Source organism: Stomoxys calcitrans, chromosome 1 (assembly GCF_963082655.1).
Source record: "Stomoxys calcitrans chromosome 1, idStoCalc2.1, whole genome shotgun sequence".
Lineage (NCBI taxonomy): Eukaryota > Metazoa > Arthropoda > Insecta > Diptera > Muscidae > Stomoxys > Stomoxys calcitrans.
Genome location: NC_081552.1, coordinates 229,826,690 through 229,850,228, shown reverse-complemented (window position 1 = coordinate 229,850,228; position 23,539 = coordinate 229,826,690). Strand labels below are relative to the sequence as shown.

At 38.2% G+C, this 23,539-nt stretch overlaps 2 protein-coding genes across 3 annotated transcripts in view; both read right to left on the bottom strand.

Moving 5' to 3' along the window:
- Nucleotides 1–11,744: 11,744 nt before the first annotated feature.
- Nucleotides 11,745–21,241, bottom strand: LOC131997622 (uncharacterized). The gene is made up of 3 exons (XM_059368677.1): nt 21,234–21,241; nt 12,435–13,087; nt 11,745–12,280 (listed from the first exon to the last, which is right to left on the bottom strand). The coding sequence occupies exons 1-3, from the start codon at nt 21,239–21,241 to the stop codon at nt 11,769–11,771; spliced, it is 1,173 nt and encodes a 390-aa protein (XP_059224660.1). The 3' UTR covers nt 11,745–11,768.
- Nucleotides 21,242–21,378: 137 nt separating this feature from the next.
- LOC106092093 (uncharacterized) overlaps nt 21,379–23,539 on the bottom strand; it is a 48,120-nt gene continuing 45,959 nt past the window's right edge. The window contains exon 3 of one of the 2 annotated variants that reach the window (XM_013258849.2): nt 21,379–22,456. In XM_013258849.2, the coding sequence (XP_013114303.2) occupies nt 21,391–22,456 (1,066 nt within the window). In that variant the 3' untranslated portion in view covers nt 21,379–21,390. The remainder of the gene's footprint in view (nt 22,457–23,539) is intronic. The other variant, XM_059360278.1, reaches the window with a different exon arrangement.

Genomic DNA, 23,539 nt, shown 5'->3' with positions numbered 1-23,539 from the left:
GAACTTAACCTGCCCATGGACAAAAAAGGAATCTGTTCAAAGTTTTAGCTCCACATCCCTATTTTTAAAGACTGTAGCGTGATTTCAACAGACATAGGGACGGACATGGCTAGATTGTCTTAGATTTTTACCACGATCACGAATAAATGTACTTTATAGGGTCGGAAATGGATATTTCGATGTGTATGTAACGGAATGACAAAATGAATATACCCCCACACTTTGGTGGTGGGTATAAAAACGAGTATGGAGGATTCTGCAGTTTACACAAGAAATCGGAAGCGCTGTCTATCAAATATACAAAGGACAAACAAAAAGTTAGATCACAGATTACAAAATCTGTTGCTGATGCAAGCCCAAAGCGTTTAAAAAGGATTAGAGAAAACATTCCCACGTCTCCAAAAGAACCCATTCAAAAGTATAGTTGGGAGCAAGCCTTGGCCTTGTTTATGAAGCTAGAACTTTGGATAGACATATTTGACATACTAAGGACATCGTTAATCCAACATGGGGTTGACATTTTACCACATATTCGCATATTACGCAAGCCAAATTGGATTCATGACCACTGCATACGGAATTTACGGAAGTCTCTGCGAAACCAGCCTGCAGGATCTTATGGGCCTTACTTCAAAACGGCTGCTGAAGGGTCTTCCTGAAAATAAGGTGGCTACTCTTCTCAAAAAACTAACATTGATCAGTAAATGGGGTTGCGATGGATCTTCAGAACAAAGCATTTATAAGCCAAGGATATCTTCCGATGAAACAATATCGGAAGCAAATATGTTTATGACATCTGATGTTCCTTTGAGGTTAGTATCTGACTTTTTTCTTCATTGTAAAAATCCACGCCCTTCATTAGTGCATTATGGCCGACCAATAATGTTTCAGTTTTCATAGGAATCTGGAAATCCCATGAGTGCAACGGCGAAGCATATCTAACAACAAATAAGCAAGATTAAGCCCACAGTGTTGAGCATTGGAGAAGGGAAATATATTGAATTCAGCCACGAGTTCCATCTGAGCATGGTTGACGGAAAAGTCGTAAACGAACTGAAAGAAACAACCTGAACATTGTCATGTCCAATTTGTAAAAAGAGTCGGAAGAACTTCGGCAATTAGTAGAATAGTTCTACAAACACGGAGAACTACGAATAAGGAATGTCACCTTTGACACAATTGTATAAAATCATAACAGAACACCATGTACAAAGTTTCAGCCAAATCGGATGAAAACTAAGGCTTCCAGGGAATCAAATCTGGAGACCGGTTTATATGGGAGCTATATCCAAATCTGAACCGATATGGCCCATTTGCAATCCCCAATGACCTACATCAATATTAAGTATAGGTGCAAAATTTCAAGCGGCTAGTTTTACGCGTTCGAATCAGAATGTCGAGACGATCCAGAATATATATACTTTATGGGGTCACAGATCAATATTTCGAGGTATTACAAACGGAATGACTAGATTAGTATACACCCATCCTATGGCGGTGTTGTATAAAAAGGCGGGAAAATATAAAATATACAAAAATATTTTTTTAATCCACTTATTTACCATTATTCCACAAACTCTGACTTTGATGAGCTATAACTAGGCACTTCCAGGGCGTAGCACCCTTTTCAAACATTCATGTCATAGCCTGAACAGATATCTTTCATATGCCTTTTAAATCATTCAGTTATCCTAATTGATTCAAAAGATATGGTTTTTGCCACGAAAAACCTCATATTGCGCCACTGTGCGTCTGATGTAATCCCGCCACTGCCTTCAAAAATTCAGTTATTCAGCTGAAGTTTGGTACAGATACGTTCCTAAGGCTAGGTTCTTAAACGGGCCAAATGGGACCATATTTGAATATAGCTGCCTTATAAACCGATCTGCGGATTTAGAGTTTAAAGCGCATAACTGCTGTATTTATTAACCGATTTCGCTGAAATATTGATCAGAATGTTATTTTAAGCCTCCCGACATCCGACTCAAATATCGTTCGGATCAGTCTTTATTCAGATACAGCTGTCATATAGAGCGATTTGCCGATTAAGGTTCTTGAGACCATAAAATATGCATTTATAACCCGATTTCGCTGAAACTTGAAACAGTGAGGAAGTTTACCGTCATTACACTAAAATATGGTCCAGATCAGACCTTTCTTCTGATTTAGGGTTTTAAGCCCATAAAAGCCTTAATTTTTATCCGATTTCGCTGAAATTTGAAATAGGGAGTTGATTAAAGCCCCTCGATATCCGACTCAAATATGATTCAGATCGATCTTTATTCAGATATAGCTGCCATATAGAGCGATCACTCCTAAATGTGTTCCAGATCGGCCAAAATTTAGATATAACTGCCGTATAGACCGATCTGCCGATTGAGGGTCCTAAGCCCATAAAATCCGCAATTATTATCCCATTTCGCTAAAATTGGAATCGGTCTGTGGTTTTAATCCTCCGGACATCCGACTTAAATATGGTTCAGATCGGATCACATTTCGATATAGCTGCCATATAGACCGATTAGCCGATAAAGGGCCTTAAGCCCATACAAGCTGGATTTATTACCCGATTTCGCTGGAATTTGACACAGTGTCTTGGATTGAGCCTCCCGTCGTCCGACTAGCATATGGTCTAGATCAGACTATGTTTAGATATAGCTGCCATATAGACCGATCTACCAATTGAGGGTCTTAATCCCATAAAAAGCGGATTTATTGCCCGATTTCGCTGAAGCTGTGACTTGTATAAGAGTTCTCGGGACCTGAATGAAATAAGATCCATACCAGCTCCCATTTGCATATTATTGGGTTGCCCAAAAAGTAATTGCGGATTTTTCATATAGTCGGCGTTGACAAATTTTTTCACAGCTTGTAACTCTGTAATTGCATTCTTTCTTCTGTCAGTTATCAGCTGTTACTTTTAGCTTACTTTAGAAAAAAAGTGTAAAAAAAGTTTATTTGATTAAAGTTCATTCTAAGTTTTATTAAAAATGCATTTACTTTCTTTTAAAAAATCCGCAATTACTTTTTGGGCAACCCAATATTATGGGTATGGTAATGGAAAATGAAAAACCAGAGGTCACAACACGCCAACCACTATGGGAAGCGTTTCGTCCTGTGTTAGAAGACTTTCCAAGAATATTAGGTGTGGAGGCTTCAATCGTCATATATTGTGGTAAGTTGTACTTATTTGAATGTTATATTCGATATAAGTACAAGCTACCACAAAGCATTTCCCTTGAAGCCTCCATACCTAATATGGTTGAAAAGTCTTCTAATTCAAGACGAAATGCGTGCCACATTGGTTGGTGTGTTGTGCTATCTGGTTTTCTTTTTCCATTCCAAACAAAATCTCCGATCATTAGCTCGTGTCAAAAGAGAAACTTCTGAAAAAATTGTGAAATAAAATAATCTTAGCCCTAAGAGGCAAAAAACTTAATTTTTTTATTTTATTTTAATTTAATTTATTGTTATTTATTTTAATTTATTTTATTTCATTTTACTATATTTTATTTTATTTTATTTTATTTTATTTTATTTTATTTTATTTTATTTTATTTTATTTTATTTTATTTTATTTTATTTTATTTTATTTTATTTTATTTTATTTTATTTTATTTTATTTTATTTTATTTTATTTTATTTTATTTTATTTTATTTTATTTTATTTTATTTTATTTTATTTTATTTTATTTTATTTTATTTTATTTTATTTTATTTTATTTTATTTTATTTTATTTTATTTTATTTTATTTTATTTTATTTTATTTTATTTTATTTTATTTTATTTTATTTTGTGTTATTTTATTTTATTTTATTTTATTTTTTTTTATTTTATTTTATTTTATTTTATTTTATTTTATTTTATTTTATTTTATTTTATTTTATTTTAATTTATTTTATTTTATTTTATTTTATTTTATTTTATTTTATTTTATTTTATTTTATTTTATTTTATTTTATTTTATTTTAATTTATTTTATTTTATTTTATTTTATTTTATTTTATTTTATTTTATTTTATTTTATTTTATTTTATTTTATTTTATTTTATTTTATTTTATTTTATTTTATTTTATTTAATGTTATTTTATTTTATTTTATTTCATTTTATTTCATTTCATTTTATTTTATTTTATTTTATTTTATTTTATTTTATTTTATTTTATTTTATTTTATTTTATTTTATTTTATTTTATTTTATTTTATTTTATTTTATTTTATTTCATTTTGTTTTATTTTATTTTATTTTATTTTATTTTATTTTATTTTATTTTATTTTATTTTATTTTATTTTATTTTATTTTATTTTATTTTATTTTATTTTATTTTATTTTATTTTATTTTATTTTATTTTATTTTATTTTATTTTATTTTATTTTATTTTATTTTATTTTAATTTATTTTATTTTATTTTATTTTATTTTATTTTATTTTATTTTGTTTTATTTTATTTTGTTTTTATTTTATTTTAATTTAATTTATTTTATTTACTTTTGTTTTATTTTATTTTACTTTATTTTATTTTATTTACTTTTGTTTCATTTTGATTTTAATTTTATCTCTCCCCCTTTGTGAACAAAAGACTAAAGACACAAACTCTTAAAGACACATCCAACATATTTCCATCAAATAAACTGGCAACTTCTTGCTTTTTTAGATGCCTAGTAGTCTAACCACTGCAAGTTCCAAACAAAACAGGATCAACACTTTTGTTATTTATTTCCATAGTTAAGCATTACACTACAGGTTTGTTGTGCTTCATAGCCATACCATAGAAAGCAGTGCAGTATTCATAGCTACGAGTGTATGTAAACCATAGTTATGGTGAGTGTATGTAACTCCACAATGTTCCAGAGATAGTACTTAACAACATCTAGCCTGTGGTTAGATATCAAATGACATCTGATGCTAATAATGATGATAATGACAGTGGATGGTAATTGTTTGCCAGCGAAAACTTGTCCATTCTCCATACTAGTTTGGTCAAAACCAAAATTAACGCATCAGAACTGGTTACAATTGCTTTGAGAATACAGGGTTTCTATTTTTGTTGTTCCTTGCTAACATGTAGTGTTTGCAAAAAAAAAAAAAAAAAATCAATAAAACACTATCATTATGGGTGAGTGTTGTGTTTCGGGAATAGGCTTCTAAACACTTGCTAACAACAGATTTAATTGGCAGGCAATAAAGTCAAGCTGTTTGAAAAGCCACAAGAAGCTCCATAGTGTTTGTGGTTGCGGTTTTAAAACTTTGAAAATGTTTTTTTTTTGCTATTTTCTTTATCATAGCATTGCGGTTGCCTTTATGTCATTTGGTTACCTTAGTAAATTTTTAATGGGTTTTCCATAAAGCTTAATTCCTTTATTAGGTATGACATTAGCTGCGAATGTTATATGAGATATGGTGATACTAAAATTGGCACTTTAAGTTGTCTATATATTTATGAACGCCCTAAAGTATGTTATTTATTTGAATGATAAGATTGGGTCAGAGAAGGGAACTGTTAGTTTGTTAGGTGTGTACTTCTGCTATTGGGCCAATAAAAATCTTTAATAAATCTTAAGGTCAGAAGAAATTTAAGAAAAGTGTAGGGTGCAAGCGCCTATTCGACACATACGTATGTGCAAACGTGGAGCATTTGTCATCTCTCACCTGAGTATCCATTCGCTGATTGCAAGCCAATGGTCCTACACGTCTATGCATAAAGTACGGTTATCGGGAGCCAGCAATCGAAGACCCATTCCTGGTTTAAGAGCACAACCAGTTTTCAGACTGACAAATAAAGAAAATACGGATAACCCCAGCCTTTAAGCAGAGAGGGCGGTTCCGTTTAAGAGTTGTACTCTGAGAACGACAATGTAAACAATCATCGCGGCCGAATCGAGAGTCGAAGTCTGCAGAATGATAGCAGAAATGTGCGAGGACATTGCTAAGCTCACAATAAAACCGAAAAAGCTATCAAGGGCACAACGAAGGAAACTGATGAAGACATACCGGTAGAGCAATTGTGCAAACATGCAAGATGCGTGTAAAGATGCAACTGACACAACGACTACTTTTGCGGAAGCTGGAAAGAGTTAATGCTAATTAAACGGTCATTGGGGCCGAAGTCTGCAGAATGATAGCAGAAATGTGCGAGGACATTGCTAAGCTCACAATTGAAACGAAACTGCTCCGAGGGGCACAACAAAGGAAACTTTAGAAGATTTACCGGCAGATCAATGGAACAGAATGCTAGTAGGGATACAACTGACACTCCGACTACTTTGCGGAAGCTGGAAAGAGAACCAGGTCTCGCCAAAAAGCCAAACACTGCAATACCGCCCAAAAAGGGAAACAGAGCTTCCCTCTTTCAAGTGCACTGGGAACGTTGATTTTGTCATTTCACAATAGAGACTCCAGAAAGTATTTTACGAATGGAGTAAAAGTTGGAAAGTTCGTACCTGGTAACTTTGGTAGCCTTAAAAAAATCACCCCTTAAAAAAATCACCCTATAATTAAAAAAAAAATTATTGAAATTTTGTCTTTCAAAAAATTTTTATTGAAATTTTGTTTTTAGAAAAATTTTATTAAAATCTTTTCTTTCAGGACAATAGCTTTTTGAACCCTTCACCATAGGAAGGGGTTGTCAGATCTATAAGCTTCAAAAGTCCACCTACTGCTCATTACTTAACCGGAACCAAGTGATGGATTTTTCGTGCATCACGGCCGTGCTGAGGACGACACCATCTGATGCACTGAATTTAATGCAACATCTAATGCCTCTGGACATAGTGGCAAGACAAATTGCATCGACCACTGCCGTGAGGTTAAGGGAGCTTTCTCTTTGGTCATGTGGCGGCTACGGACACTGTGTTATCCTTGATACAATATCCGATGTTCCAGGCAGTGTGGATTATATACACCCTACCTGAGCCGCTTTCTGATAAAAGGAACCGATTGGAACTACGATATCCCTGGTAACAGAAGTTACATTGACAAATGGTTCCAAACTAGACGACCAGGTGGGCTTTGGGGAGTACTCTAAAAATCTGGAACTGGTCATATCGAAAAGGTTACCCGTCCACTGCAGTGTGTATCAAGTGGAGATCCTTGCAATTAAGGAAGTGGTGGAATGGCTATGATATAATGTCATAACGACGATTGGCATGAATATCTTCTCAGTCAGCCAGGCAGCCATTAAATCCCTGGAGAACGTATTTTTGAACACAAAAACCGCCCTGGACTGTCACAGATCTCTCAACGAGATGGCTAAATAGTTCAAAATTCATCTGTTCTGGGTGCCGGGCCACAGAGATATCCCAGGGAATTCTAAAGTGGACGAGCTTGCGAGACTAGGAACTACGCAACTCATGCCAGGGGTACTGGAATCTATGGGTATGCCTCTAGCGACATGTAAGTTAAGTTTTCAGAACCAGGCCCAAAGGACAACGAATAATAGATGGTCACAAAGAGGGGGCTGAGAGCATTCCAAAACCATGTGGCCTAATCTAGACTTGAAGAGGTCTACCACTTTGCTGTCCCTGGCTAGAAAAGACGTCTCAGTCATTGTGTCCGTCATGACAGGTCACTGTCTAATCGGAAAACATGCTGACAGACTGAAGGTTGCCAGCAACGACTTTTGCAGAAGCTCTGTGGATATCGAAGAAGAAGAGACTATAGAACACCTTCTGTGCGTGTGTCCCGAAATAGCAGTCGGAAGGAGTTCCACTATAAGTTCTCATTTGTTTGAGAACCTGCCTGATTTAGCGGTTCGCAAGTTAATGGGCTCTAAAAATGATCTGGATGGTTTAACGCTAGGAAGTAGAAGGCATCTTCCTTCTTCTGTTCCTGTGGTATCAGAATGGAAGAAAACGTTTTAGCGAGTCTGATGGCAGATTGCCACTTAAACCTTTCCTAGCCATGTTCGTCTGTCTGTCTGTTCTATTGAAATCAGGCTGATATTGAGCTGAAACTGTGCACAGGTTCTTTCGTTGTGTGTAGGCAGGTTAAGTTAGAAGATGGGCTATATCGGACTAAATCTCTTGATATAGCCCCCATATAGACAGATCTCTTGTTTTGGGGTCTGCAAATTGCAAATTTTGCCCATGAACATTCCACTAAGGAACAGGGGCAAACTTCCCACATATCAATGAGTGCAGTTCGATTCAAGTTTAAGCTCAATGATAAGGGGTCTCCTTTTTAAAGCCGAGTCCGAACAGCGTGCCGCAGTATGACACCTCTTTGGAGAAAAGTTTTAAATGGCATAGTACCTCACAAATGTTGCCAGCAGTAGGAGGGGAACACCACCGCTGAAAATTTTTTTCTGATGGTCTCGCCAGGATTCAAACCCAGGCGTTCAGCGTCATAGGCGGACATGCTAATCTCTGCGGTACGGTGGCCTCCGGGGTCTGGGGCTCATAAAAGCCGCATTTATAAACCGATTCACCTGAAATTTTTTGACCGTGAGATATATTGGACCTCTAGATGTCCGTGCCAAATATGGTCCAGATCGGACCATTACTGGATATAGCTGCCATATAGACAGATGCTCCGATTGTGGGTCTTATGCCCATAAAAGCAGCATTTATTATCCGATTTCGTTAAAATTTTAAACAGCGAGTTATATTGGACCTCTCAATATCCGTGCCAATTATAGTTCAGATGGGACCATTATTGGATATGGCTGCCATATAGAACGGGGTCCATAAAAGCCCCATTTTTTAGCCTATCTTGCTGAAATTTGAAACACTGAGTTATATTGGACCTCTCAATGTCCGTGCCAAGTATAGTCCACATTGGACCATTATTGGCTATAGCTACTATAAAGACCGAAGATCCCATTTAGGGTCTTGGGTCTATAAAAGCCGTATTGTTTACCTGAGCCCCACCTCATCCTATGGTGATGGGTATAAAATTCTTTTCAATTGGCTCACGGGCGTTTTGGTGAGTATAAGTATAATCGCAATCATAATCGATTTATGGCATATGGATTACTTGCTCGATAATGGAATGTGTAATGAGTTCGCCTCTTAAATCTTTTACTAAATCTACTCAAACCAATTTAGAAGGCATTTTTGTGCCAAATCTGTGTGTCGAATACTTACTCAGGGTCATATGCCCTTCATTCGTTTCTTAAGTCTTTTCGTTTCTCAAGTTCGTTTCTTAAGTCTTTTGTTATTATAAGGCAACAAGTTTTAAATTGCATATGTGATTAAATTCTAAAGCAAATTTTGACATCATTAATTTTACAACAGTGTGGCTTTTGTAAAAACAACTTTTTTACTAGAATTTTGCCAATTTTTTTTGTAATTTCCATTTTAAGCCTTTTTTATACTTAAATTAAAATTCCATTTAATTTAAATACCCTAACTTCTTACCACATAAAATTAAAAAAGTGAAAGCGTGCAAAGTTCGGCCGAGCCGAATCTTACATACCCTCCACCATGGATAGCATTTGTCGAGTTCTTTTCCCTGCATTTTTTCTTAGACAAAACAAAATCCCAGATTGATTTATATGGCAGCTATATCTGGTTATGAAACGATTTGAACCTTATTTGACACAGTTGTTGAAAGTCATAATAAAATACGTCGTGCAAAATTTTAGCCAAATTGGATAGGAATTGCGCCCTCTGGTGGCTCAAGAAGTCAAGATTCAAGATCTGTTTATATGGCAGCTATATCAGGTTATGGACCGATTTGAACCACACTTGGTACAGTTGTTGAAAGTCATAACAAAATACGTCGTTCAAAATTTCATTTCAATCGGATAAGAAATTCGCCCTCTAGAGGCTCAAAAAGTCAAGACCCAAGATCGGTTTATATGACAGTTATATCAGGTTATGGACCGATTTGAACCATACTTAGCACAGTTGTTGGAAATCATAACAAAACACGTCGTGCAAAATTTCATTCCAATCGGATAAGAATTGCGCCCTCTAGAGGCTCAAGAAATCAAGACCCTAGATCTGTTTATGTGACAGCTATATCAGATTATGAACCGATTTGAACCACACTTGGTACAGTTGTTGAATATCATAACAAAACACGTCGTGCAATATTTCGTTTCAATCGGATAAGAAATGCGCCCTCTAGAGGCTCAAGAAGTCAAGACCCAACATCGGTTTATATGGCAGCTATATCAGGTTATTGACCGATTTGAACCTTACTTAGCACAGTTGTTGAAAGTCATAACAAAACACGTCGTGCAAAATTTCATTACAATCGGATAAGAATTGCGCCCTCTAGAGGCTCAAGAAGTCAAGACCCAAAATCGGTTTATATGGCAGCTATATCAAACATGGTTTATATGGCCCATTTAGAATCCCAACCTACACTACACTAATAAGGAGTATTTGTGCAAAATTCCATTCGGCTAGCTTTACTCCTTCGAAAGTTTGCGTGCCTTCGACAGACAGACGGACGGACATGGCTAGATCGACATGAAATGTCACGACGATCAAAAATATATATACTTTATGGGGTCTCAGACGCATATTTCGAGTAGTTACAAACAGAATTACGAAATTAGTATACCCCCATTCTATGGTGGAGGGTATAAAAAGTAAACGAGTGCTATTTTCGGCCGGGCCGAATCTTAGGAACCAAACACCACGGATTCTGCTAAAATATATCTGGTTATAGACCGATTTGGACCACCCCCCACAGTTGTTGAGAGTCATAACAGAACACTATATGCAAAAATTCAGCCAAATGGGACAAAAATTGCGGCTTCCAGGGGTTCAACAAGTCAAATCGGGAAATCGGTTTATATGGGAGCTATATCAGGTTCTCGACCGATTTGATCCGTAGTTGGCACAGTTGTTGGAAGTCTTAACAAAACACTACGTGTAAAATTTCAGCCAAATCGGTCGAAAATTGCGGCTTCCAGGGGCTCAAGAAGTCAAATCGGGAGATCGGTTTTTATGGGAGCTATATCAGATTCTTAACCGATTTGGAATTTACTTGGCACAGTTGTTGGAAGTCATAACAAAACACTACGTGTAAAATTTCAGCCAAATCGGACGAAAATTGCGGCTTCCAGGGGCTCAAGAAGTCAAATCGGGAGATCGGTTTTTATGGGAGCTATATCAGATTCTTAACCGATTTGGAATTTACTTGGCACAGTTGTTGGAAGTCATAACAAAACACTACGTGCTAAATTTCAGCCAAACCGGCCAAGAAATTGTGGCTTCCAGAGGCTTAATAAGTCAAATCGGGAAATCGGTTTATATGGGAACTATATTCAAATCTGAACCGATATGGCCCATTTGCAATCCCCAACGACCTATATCGATATGAAGTATCTGTCCAAAATTTCAAGCAGCTAGCTTTACGCGTTCGACCGCTATCGAGATTTTGACGGGCGGACATGGGTAAATCAACTCAGGACGTCGAGACGATCAAGAGTATGTATACTTTATGGGGTCCTAGATCAATATTTCGAGGTATTACATATAGAATGACTAGACTAGTATACCCCCATCCTATAGTGGTGGGTACTCATGTACTCTTAACCATATTCTAAAGTTGTTATTGCACTCGTACATAGAAGCATTCAAATTTATAGCTTTAACTAGTTTTTAAAAAAAATAAAATGTCTATAACTCCTAAACCAAACTGGTGAGCAAAATATTAAAATTTTTTTCAAAACAACATGATTTTTAAACTTTTTGTGTTTTTATTATTAATATTAGTATTATAAATAATCCATGTTAAGCATAAAAAGTCTTTATTTTCCAAATGCAAATACACATTAGCTTATCTTTATTGAAGACTTCAAGAGTCTTATACTCTATGCCGATGATGAGATAACTTCTTGGATATCTTATACAACTGTTCAATGTCATAGTCACTCAAACGATCTCTATCGCCATCATCATGAGGGGAGGCATAATCTTCGGCAATGGCGGTGCGCCACATTTGTACAATAGCCTCGGCGGCACTTGCTGTTCCCATCATTGGCTTAGGTTTCTGCTTGTTTCCGCTGTTGCCCACCAGACCAGATGATCTTAGAAATGGACTATCATTGCTTATGGCCTTTACGGGGGACGTTTCAATATAGTCATAATCATCATAAGATAAGGAATCTTGGGGTGAAGCTACACGTGTTGTGGCTGACTTAATGACCACCTGATTGCGGCTGGGCAGGGAGATGCTGAAGGCGGCTGCCTCTTGAGGGGTAACACCAGCTATGGCGGTAGCTTTGGGAGCAGAGACAGCCAAGCCATTGCGACCAGAGAGAGCAACAGCATTGGGCTTAGAGGAGGCCACACCTCCCTCACCGGCAATGGAGACGCCTAAATGGAAGATAATGAAAAAAAAATTTATGAAAATTATTTTTTTTCTATTTAACTCCATTTGTTTACATAGATGGGCACTTACACACAATTGCGCATTATTTTGCTATAATATTTGCAAGTGTGTCCAAGCCCATCGCTGTATTATACTAACCCACTGGCTTTGCTTCGGCCACAGAGGCATCCTTTTTGGGTGGCACTATTGCCACACTGTCATTAACATCTTCATAGGGATCTTCGGGCGTTATGGGCAACAGATCACTTTCGCTTAATTGTTGCTCTGTGACTTCCTCCACCTTCTGTTCCTCCACGGGAGCTTCAATGGTCACAACATCATCGGTATTTTTATCAACCATGAAAGCGGGAGTTTTCTGCGGCATGCCCACACTTGGATGGGGCTGCAATAGAACACTGAAATCTTGTATTTGTCCCGTCTGCTGAAGTAAGGCCAAGCTTTGCGCCGCCTGACCCAATTCCAAGAGGCTGGCTGCATACACACGATTATCCTCGGCGCTAAAGGTTCCCTTGCGTTTGGCCATTTCCTGTATGGCCACCAGCCGGGCGGCAGCCAATTGAATTCTATTGAAGTCTTCTTCAAATTTGGATTTCTCACGTTCTTCCTTTACGGTTGTGGCAATGCTGCTCGATAGGGCCGCAGTGGGACCTTGACGTGAAATGGCCACGGTAGCTGAGGTGCCGTCCTTACCATGTAGGGAAATTTTCTGTACTTTACCGTCCTTGAGATGTATGACTTGGCCCTTTAAACCACCATAGTAGGGTAGGGTCTCATCACTCGACGATTTTGTTCTAATGAATCACATTTGTGAACGGGAGTATTTGTTTGTATTAGGTGTTGAGGATAGGGTGTATATAAAGCGTGATTGTTTTTAAACATAAAAAAAGAAGCGTGAGGAAATACAAAATCATCCAAAAACTATGTCAAAATTTACAACTAAACGAACTAGTGCTGGAAGAGTGGAAGTAGGGAAGCTTCAGGGGTAATAAAGAAATTATATCTATTGGGTTGCCCAAAAAGTAATTGCGAATTTTTTAAAAGAAAGTAAATGCATTTTTAATAAAACTTAGAATGAACTTTAATCAAATATACTTTTTTTACTCTTTTTTTCTACAGCAAGCACAGCTGATAACTGACAGAAGAAAGAATGCAATTACCGAGTCACAAGCTGTGAAAAATTTGTCAACGCCGACTATATGAAAAATCCGCAATTACTTTTTGGGCAAACCAATTGTTTAAGGGAAATTTTTAGGGAAAGTGGTCTATGCTATTTACAAACAATTACGATAATATTGAAAGACAAAGCATACTAAAATGAAGATTTTTTTATTAAATTCTATTTTATTATGAAAATATGTACAGCGAAAGTAGTTGTCCTCGATGCAAAAAGTGAGGATTTTTGTGCAAAGGCCTTTTGGTATTTTTGTATATTCCTTTAATAATTCCCATTTTTTGGGAATCGGAAGGGGGGGGCGGAACCTCCCCTTACCCTAATTTTCAGAAATGCCAGATCTCGGAGATGGGTGGTGCAATTTAAGCGAAATTTTGTATCCAAATTTTGGATGGGGTACCTAGGGGGGCTACCCCACCCCCAAAAGCTACCAAATATATATTTAGACCAATCACCACAATATGGGATTCAAATGAAAGGTAATTCAAAGTAGAAAACGTATCTGATATCCAATTGTGGGACCAAGTATTTGGGGGACCGCCCAGCCCCCAAAAAACGACCACGGCAATATGGGGCTTGAAAAAAAGTGGTATTTGAGAGTAGAATACCAATCTGATATCCAAATGTGGGGCTAAGTAGAATACGAATCTGATATCCAAATTTGGGTCCAAGTTTCTGGAAAAAAATACAAATTTGCCCATGAACATTCCACCAAAGAACAGGGGCAAACTTTTCACATATCAATGAATGCAGTCCGATTCAAGTTTTTAAGCTCAATGATAAAGGGTCTCCCTTTTTTTTTGCCTATTCCGAACTGCGTGCCGCAGTGCGACACCTCTTTTGAGGAGTAGTTTTTCCATGGCAGAGTACCTCACAAATGTGGCCAGCATTAGGAGGGGATAACCACCGCTGAAAATTTTATGATGGTTTCGCCAGGATTCGAATCCAGGCGTTCAGCGTCTGCTCTACGGTAGCCTCTGGAGGTCTACCCCTTCCCCAAAACACCCCCCAAATAGGACTTTTTTACTGACCATGGCTATATGGAGCTTAAATAAGAGGTATTTTAGTATAGAATACGAATCTGACATACAAATGTGGCACCAAGTGTTTGGGGGGCCGGCCCTCTCCAAAAACATCCCCCAAAAAGGGCAAATTTACGACCATAGCGGTATGGAGTTTAAATTTTTTTTTCACGTAACCAACACGCAGGGGATCCCCTATATATGCAGTGCATTGCGTTGGTAATTAGGAAAGTTCAGGGTTGGAGGGGGGAAAGAGGAAGCAGTGTTTATTGATATTAGTCTTAAATTTCTGATCGTCAATGTCGGTGGGAAAGACATTTAACCGGAAGTCGATTCCACATACGAATAGTTCGGGCGAAAAATGAATTATCTCGGTAATGCATGGTTCGGTCGACTGGCCCAAACCAATTACAAACGGGTGTGAGTTCCTGACAAGTCTTGTATTCCTGGTGAACATGCTAACGTCAGGAATAAGAAGACGAATATCCCTGGAACACACGCCATGAAAATAACGATAAAACAATACAACGCTACCCACATTCCGACGATGTTCAAGAGAAGCAAGAGAGTAGAGAGAGTTACTGTCCCCAATCAACACCATCGCTCTCCGTTGAACCCGGTCAAGTAGCTCCAAGGATGAATTTGGAGCTCCTGCCTATATATGAGAGTTATATTCCATCCTCGGCCTGATGTAGGTAGTATAGATATTGAGAAGATCAGTAGAGGTGAAATATTTCTTGCACCGCTTAAGAAAGCCCAAACACTTGAATGCTTCTTTTGACACTTCGAATAGATGTTTTGACCAGCGGACATCACATTATATCTTCATGCCCAGAACATCAAGAGTATCGGACTGTTCGATGTCTATACCGTCGATAGATATCGACGATTGAAGTGGGTCAGTGAATCGCTTGTGAGACAAGAAACAGCACTGCGTCTTTTGTGCGTAAAAGTCTACTCTATTCATTCTATCCCACTCGGAAATGGCCAACAAATCCTGGGAGAGCGTCTCATCCACAAGGCGCCTCCTGTCCACAATTTCTTAAGGACTGGGCCTATGGTCGAATGAATATGAATAACACAGATTACTATCATCGGCAAATGAGTAGACTGGGTTCGAAGTCTGACCCAATAGATCGTCAATGAAAAATAAGAAAAAGGGAATGGACAGAGCCTTTTGGCACACCTGCGGTCAATGTATACTCATCTGATGAGAATCCATCTACAACTACTCGTATAGTGCGATCTCTGAGAAAGCTCGATATAAACCAACGAAGTTATTACCGACTCCAAAGGCGACAAGCTATGATAAAAGTGCACCGTGCTTGGAGATATCCAGAGCCACGACCTTACTCTCACCAAACTGGTGGATAGAGCTACTCCATCGTTCCTACATTGGGTCTCGCGAAAAGCGATTTCTGCGGAACCCATACTGTATGTCGCTAAGAAGGCCATTGGACTCTAAGTATCTGACAAGACGACGAAAGATCTTTGGGAGCAAAGCACGAATCTGATATCAATACTCGGAAAAACGTGTCTATGGGACCACTCCACCCCCATAATACCACTCATAGAGGAAGTTTCTGATGACCATTGCAATATAGGGTTCAAATGCAATCTGTCAATGTGGGGCTCAAATGGGAGGCATTGGACAGTAGAAATTTTCTCAGGGTCTACCCTTTTCCCAAAATATTCCACAAACAGCAAGTATTTACTGACCATCACATTATGGGGCTTAAATGAAGGTATTTGGAACAATGTGGGACCATGTTTTTGGGGTACCGCCCCTTCCCCAAAACACTACCCAAAGGGTAAAAATGTATTTGTATAAAAAATTTTTATAACAAAATATTTGTCTTTTTAGTAGCTATATCTTAAAATGAACCGATCTGAACCATATACGACACGGATGTCGAAAAGCCTAATATAAGTCACTGTGTCAAATTTGAGTGAAATCGGATTATAAATGCGACTTTTATGGGGCCAAGACTTTAAATCGAGATATCGGTCTACATGGATATCGGTCCAATCTTGGCCAATTTGGGCCAAATTAAAGAAGAACGTCGAAGAGCCTAACTCAACTCACCGTCCCAAATTCAGCGATTCGGACAATAAATGCACCTGAAATCGAGGGATCGGTCTATATGGCAGCTATATCCAAATCTGAACCGATCAGGCCCAAATTGAAGATAGACGTCGAAGGGTCTAAGACAACTCTCTGTCTCAAATTTCAGCGATATCGGACAATAAATGCGTCTTTTATGGTCCCAAAACCAAAAACCAAGAGATCGGTCTATAAGGCAGCTATATCCAAATCTGGACCGATCTGGGCCAAATTAAAGAAGAACGTCGAAGAGCCTAACTCAACTCACTGTCCCAAATTCAGCGATTTCAGACAATAAATGCGCCTTTTATGGCCCCAAAACCTAAAACCGAGAGATCGGTCTATATGGCAGCTAGATCCAAATCTCGACCGATCTGTGCTATATTGCAGAATTATGTCATGGGGCTTAACTTAACTCACTAGCCCAAATTTCGGCGACATCGGATAATAAATGTGGCTTTTATGGGCCTAAGACCCTAAATCGGAGGATCGGTCTATATGGCAGCTATATCCAAATCTGCAGCTATATCCAAATCTGGACCGATCTGGGCCAAATTTACGAAGAATGTCGAAGGACCTAACACAACTCACTGTCAAAAATTTCAGCAAAATCGGATAATAAATGTGGCTTTTATGGGCCTAAGACCCTAAATCGGAGGATCGGTCTATATGGCAGCTATAGACCCTAAATCGGCGGATCGGTCTTAATGGGGGCTATATCAAAATATAGTCCGATATAGCCCATCTTCGTACTTAACCTGCTTATGAATTTGTGTTTGTCGGTTTGTTTGTTTTTTCCGTATAGACTCAACAACGGCTGAACTGATTATCTTGAAATTTTCACACATTGTGTAGGTTGGGTCTGGAAGGAAACATAGGCTATATAATTTTTTCATATCGGAAGGGGGGTAGGACCCTCCCCCTTACCCCAAGTGTACTACCCAAAAATAAAAGTGGACCGATCGGGACAATTTGAGATTCAAATGAAAGGCATTCAGGAGTAGACTACGAATTTCATATCAAATATTGGGTCCAAATAACTGAGGGGCCGCCCCAGCTCCAAAACCCCCTAAATCTAGATTCATTGGATGAGCATGAGCAATATGGGACTCAAATGAAAGATATTCGGGAGTAGATTACGAATATGGTCAGGAAGAAGAAGTATACATTATAATTTGTTGATATTGGAAGGGGGGAGGGTCCGCCCCCCGTTAACCCAAAAATACCACCCAAAATCATAAGTGGACCGATAAAGACAATATGGATATCAAATGAAAGGTATTGAAGAGTAGAATACGAATGTGGTATTAAAAATTGAGTCAAAGTACACAGGAAGTTGCCCCAACCCCAAAACTTCTTAAAGTAGACAAATTGGTCGTCCTTATCAATATGGGGTTTAAATGAAAGTTATTCGGAAGTAGATTACGAATCTGGCATACAAAATCAGATCGAAGTGTAGGAAGTCACCCCACCCCAAAAAAATCCCCCAAATCGGCATATGACCCATTATGACTACATGAGACTCGGTTTGTTTCGTAGAATCAAAAAAAAGGAAACATTGGTTATATAATTTTTCAATATCGGATGGTGGCTGACCCTCCTCATTATACCAAAAACGCCACCCAAAACCAAAAGTGGACAGATAGGCACAATATGGGTATCAAATGAAAGATGTTGGAGACTAGAAAATGAATATCGTATTAAATTTTGGGTCCAAGCAACCAGCGGCCCGCCCAACCCCAAAACTCCTCTTAACTGATATATTCGACGTTCCTATCCTATGGGATTCAAATGAAAAGTATGCGGCAGCAGATTACAAATATGGCATAAAAAATTAGGTCCAAGTGTAATAGGAGGTCGCTCCACCCCCAAATACCCCCAAATGGACATATCAGCCGACCATGGCTATATGGGATTCAAATGAAAGATATTTGGGAGTAGATTGAAAATATGACATTAAAATTTGCGTTCAACTCAAGGTGGCACTTTTCCTTCCAAAAATAAGTCAAATAGGTTAATTGACCCATTATGGCAATATGGGACTCAAATGAAAGATATTTGAGAGTAGAAAACAAATCTTATATCCAATTTTGGGGGTATGCCCTAAATCACCCCTTTAGCAGAACTTTATTTCCGACTATAGCAATATGGAGCTCAAATCAGCGATATTTTGGAGTGAAGGACGAATTTGATATCTTTTTTCTAGGGCAAAGTGCCGGTGGCCGCCCCAGCCCTAAACACCCTCCAAACGTTTCATATTTACCGACCATGGCAATATGGGGCTCAAATTAAAGGGATTTGGGATAGGAGCACGAATTTGACATCCATATTTGATATGGAGCCCAACGTAGCGCAGAGGTTAGCATGTCCGCCTATGACAATGTATGCCTGGGTTCGAATACTGGCGAGACTATCAGAACAAATTTTCAGCGGTGGTTTTCCCCTCCAAATGCTGGCAACATTTGTGAGGTACTATGCCATGGAAAAACTTCTCTCCAAAAAGGTTTCGCACTGCGGTACGCCGTTCGGACTCGGCTATAAAAGGGAGGCCCCTTATCATTGAGCTTAAACTTGAATCGGACTGTTCCCTGTTCCTTTGTGGAATGTTCATGGGAAAAATTTGCAATTTGCAATTTGAGTTGAAATGTCTGAGGTGCCATCCCTCCCCGTGGAGGCTACCGTAGTGCATAGGTTAGCATGTCCGCCTATGACGCTGAAAGCCTGGGTTCGTATCCTGGCGAGACCATCAGAACAAATTTTCAGCGGTGGTTTTCCCCTCCTAATGCTGGCAACATTTGTGAGGTACAATGCCATGTAAAACCTTCTCTCCAAAAAAGGTGTCGCACTGCGGCACGCCGTTCGGAGTCGGCTATAAAAAGGAGGGTCCTTATCATTGAGCTTAAAACTTAAATCGGACTGCACTCATTCATATGTAAGAAGTTTGCCCCTGTTCCTTAGTGGAAAGTTAAAGGTCAAAAATTTGCATTTTTGCCATCCTTCCCCAAAAAAGCACTTCTCATTACCCTAACTTTCAAAAACATCAGATCTTGGAGATTGTTAATGCGATTCGTTCGAATTTGTTTTTGCACTCTCACAGTCACCAAAAACAAAACATGGTTTCTATTGTTGGGGTCGGGGTCGGTCCAAAACCCCTCAAATGGGCATATAGACCAATCTCGAATATATAGAGCTTAAAGGAAAGATGCTTGAGAGAAAAAAACTAATTGAGGAACTTCCCCACCCCGAAATACCTCCCTATTATGTAAAATCTATTTGAGGTTTAACTTGATTGATTTTCGGGAAATTCATACTCATTTTCGGGACAAAGACCCTGGGGTCCTCCCCACTCTCAAAACGAACTTTTTTTTACCGATCATGCCATTATGGGGCTTATATAAAATGTATTTGAAAGTAGAGTACAAAGCGTTTATTGATTTTAAGGGCCAAGTGTCTGGGAGGCTACCCCCCATACCGGATATGTTTACCAACCGAGAAGGGGCAAAATTCCCACACATCAATGAACGCTTTCCGATTCAAGTTAAAACTCAATGATAAGGGATTTTTTTTTTATAGCCGTATCTGAATGGTGTGCCGCAGTGCGATAAGGGATTTTTTTATAGCCGTATCTGAATGGTGTGCCGCAGTGCGACACATCTTTGGAAAGAATTTTTTACATGACCATAAATGGCAAATGTCGCCAGCTTTAAGAGGGGGATAATCACAGCTTTAAATTATGTCCAATGTTCTTGTCAGGATTCTAAGGCAGGCATTCAGCGTGATAGGCGGATACAGGCTCCAGTGTCACGAATTCGATATCCACATTCAGGACGAAGTATGCCCACCCTAAAAAGATATTAGAGAGTTAAAGAAGGGGCAGCGGAGCGGACGCGGGTTCAGCTAGTATTAATTAAAGTTTATAATTAAAAGCATTTTTGGGGTCTTTTAATTACAGACCTGAAGCCGAACCAACTGGAAAATTAATTTTATATTTTTCACCTCAAATATAGCAAAAACTATTTGGATTGACCAAACAACATTTTCTGACCAAAAAAACGAAAATCGGTGTAAAAATTCTAGCTTGCCTAAGAGTTGTTGAAGGAAAACTGTTGCCGTATTGGATAATATGGCGGTTATTTGAGATAGAAACCCTAACAAACTCAGAGGAATCAAAAGTCGTGCTGGCCAGTGATATCCTTAATGAAGACAACTTTTAATGTGAGTGATGAGAGATTCGTTCTGGTAGATAATTCTTTGCTACTGATGAATGTCTATTCAAATTTACAACTATTGGGTTGCCCAAAAAGTAATTGCGGATTTTTTTAAAAGAAAGTAAATGGATTTTTAATAAAAGTTAGAATGAACTTTAATCAAATATACTTTTTTTTACACTTTTTTCTAAAGCAAGCTAAAAGTAACAGCTGATAACTGACCGAAGAAAGAATGCAATTACAGAGTCACAAGCTGTAAAAAAATTTGTCAACGCCGACTATATGAAAAATCCGCAATTACTTTTTGGGCAACCCTATAGAATAATTTTTAAGCGCTAAGGATATTTAGGATAGTGTATAAGAATATTAAATTGGGTTATAAAAATTCTCGTATGTACATTTTAAGCATATAAGCCTTAATGTAATATTTACATTGACATTTCACTACCATGATATCAGATTTGTTTAAAAAAAATTGATTTTTATTTACAACGGAGATTTCTTCAAAAGTCTCTCAATACAAAGTAGTCGAATAATTTATTTATTACTAAAGGTATGGGATCATTGGGTCAGTCAGTACGTTGCATGTTCAACTGATTAAATCCAATTCAAGATCAGCTTGGGCATGTGCCTTACCACCCACACCGGCTATGGCCACGGACTCGGGATTAAAGTAGACATTTGTGGTGACGCCACGTTTCAGAAAGGCCCTTGAGATGGGTGTTGAAATGGCAGTACCCCCATTGCCCACAATGGCCTTAGAATGGGGTTCCAAAATCAAAGCGGCTGTTTTGGTAGCCTTTTTTCTCTCCTGTTGCAGCTGCTGTTGCTGGCCTTGTGAAAAGTAAGGCAAAAAATAGGTGGCAAATTGTATTTGTGGCACATTGCCTGAGGTGGCAGTGCGGCCAGTAGCTTCCACTTTAATTTGACGAGAATCAGTAGGGGATTTTTTATTTGCAGTTTTGGGCTTTGGTGTTTTCCTTACATCATTGGCCTTTGATATTTGCTGTGAACTTGTCATGGGTTTGTGTTCGAGCACCTCCATGTTGACCGAGGAGAATACATGACGTCCAGGAACTGGCATTATATCTTCGACCACAAAATCGGAATTAATTTGCCTCACAGCCTGCAGTAGAGGCTGGTCATGTAAAAAGTCAGCTGTTTGTGCCGGAGGAGCTAATTGCAATTTTGGTGGTTTATTTCTTAAATGCTCTTTGGGTCTTTTGGTGGTGGGTTCAGGCTGCTTGACTTTTGGCTTGCTGGTGGTAGAGGCCATAGTTTTGTGTGATGGTGTCAGGACACTCTCTCCCATGGGGGTATATAATTGCTGCTGTAACTGATTACCACCATAGGTGTAGCTGAATTGTGTCAGAGGTGTCGGGGCAAGGTAAGGGTGGTTATTTAAAACGAAATATGGTTGAGGTGTTAACAATTGGGGCTGCAATAATTGTGGTAAATTTATGCCACTAAAAGGCTTAGGGTGCTCTGCAAATTTGCTTTCAACTACTTTGTGTTGCTTCTTCTTAGTGCTAGTAGCTGCCTGGAAAGGTGCCAATTCACCTGGAGTTAATAGATTTAAGCCATGAGTGGTATAAGCAGTTAAGGGAGCCGGATGTAAGGGCCAAGCAGTAATTGGTGATGTTTGCCAGCTATCACTTGATGTTTGTAATAAAATTGTGGGATAGTATTTCGTAGGAGGAAGCATGGGGAAAAGGTCATTTAAAGCATTAGTTTTGTATTTACAGCGTTTTTCTAGGCAAATAATGTTATAGAGATTAGTAAACAGTGGTTATTTACAATTATGTACACCCTTGGTTGCGTTTACAAGCATAGCCCTTAGAATAAAAAACGATTTTTTTTTTAAATTTTATACATCTTATATTAAATTGATTTTTGATCTTCACATTTTTGAGATATAAATATTGGGTTGCCCAAAAAGTAATTGCGGATTTTTTAAAAGAAAGTTAATGCATTTTTAATAAAACTTAGAATGAACTTTAATCAAATATATACTATTACAGCTGATAACTGACAGAAGAGAGAATGCAATTACAGAGTCACAAGCTGTAAAAAAATTTGTCAACGCCGACTATATGAAAAATCCGCAATTACTTTTTGGGCAATCCAATATTTTTGTAAACAATTTAAAATAATTAAAAAAAAACTTTTAGAAAGCTTAAAAAACTTTTGGATTCTTAACTAACTACATTTTTGAGTAATTTTGCGGTTTTGTTCAAATGAGCCTGGAGGTTGGAGGCCCATAATCTAAAGCTATCAGCCAAATATTCTGTACAAGCTGATATAAGATGGAAATCGAACACAAGAGTGGTACTTGTACAGCTGCAGTAATACGGGTAAGAACCAGAGATCAACTAAGACGAACAAACAGCAACTGTCTCCTGAAATACGGAGGCCACCGTAACGCAGAGGTTAGCATGTCCGCCTATGACGCTGAACGCCTGGGTTCGAATCCTGGCAAGACCATCAGAAAAATTTTTCAGCGGTGGTTTTTCCCTCCTAATGCTGGCAACATTTGTGAGGTACTATGCCATGTAAAACTTCTCTCCAAAGAGGTGTCGCACTGCGGCATGCCATTCGGATTCGGCTATAAAAATGAGGCCCCTTATCATTGAGCTTAAAACTTGAATCGGACTGCACTCATTGATATGTGAGAAGTTTTCCCCTGTTCCTTAGTGGAATGTTCATGGGCAAAATTTGCAAATTTGCAAAATCCTGAA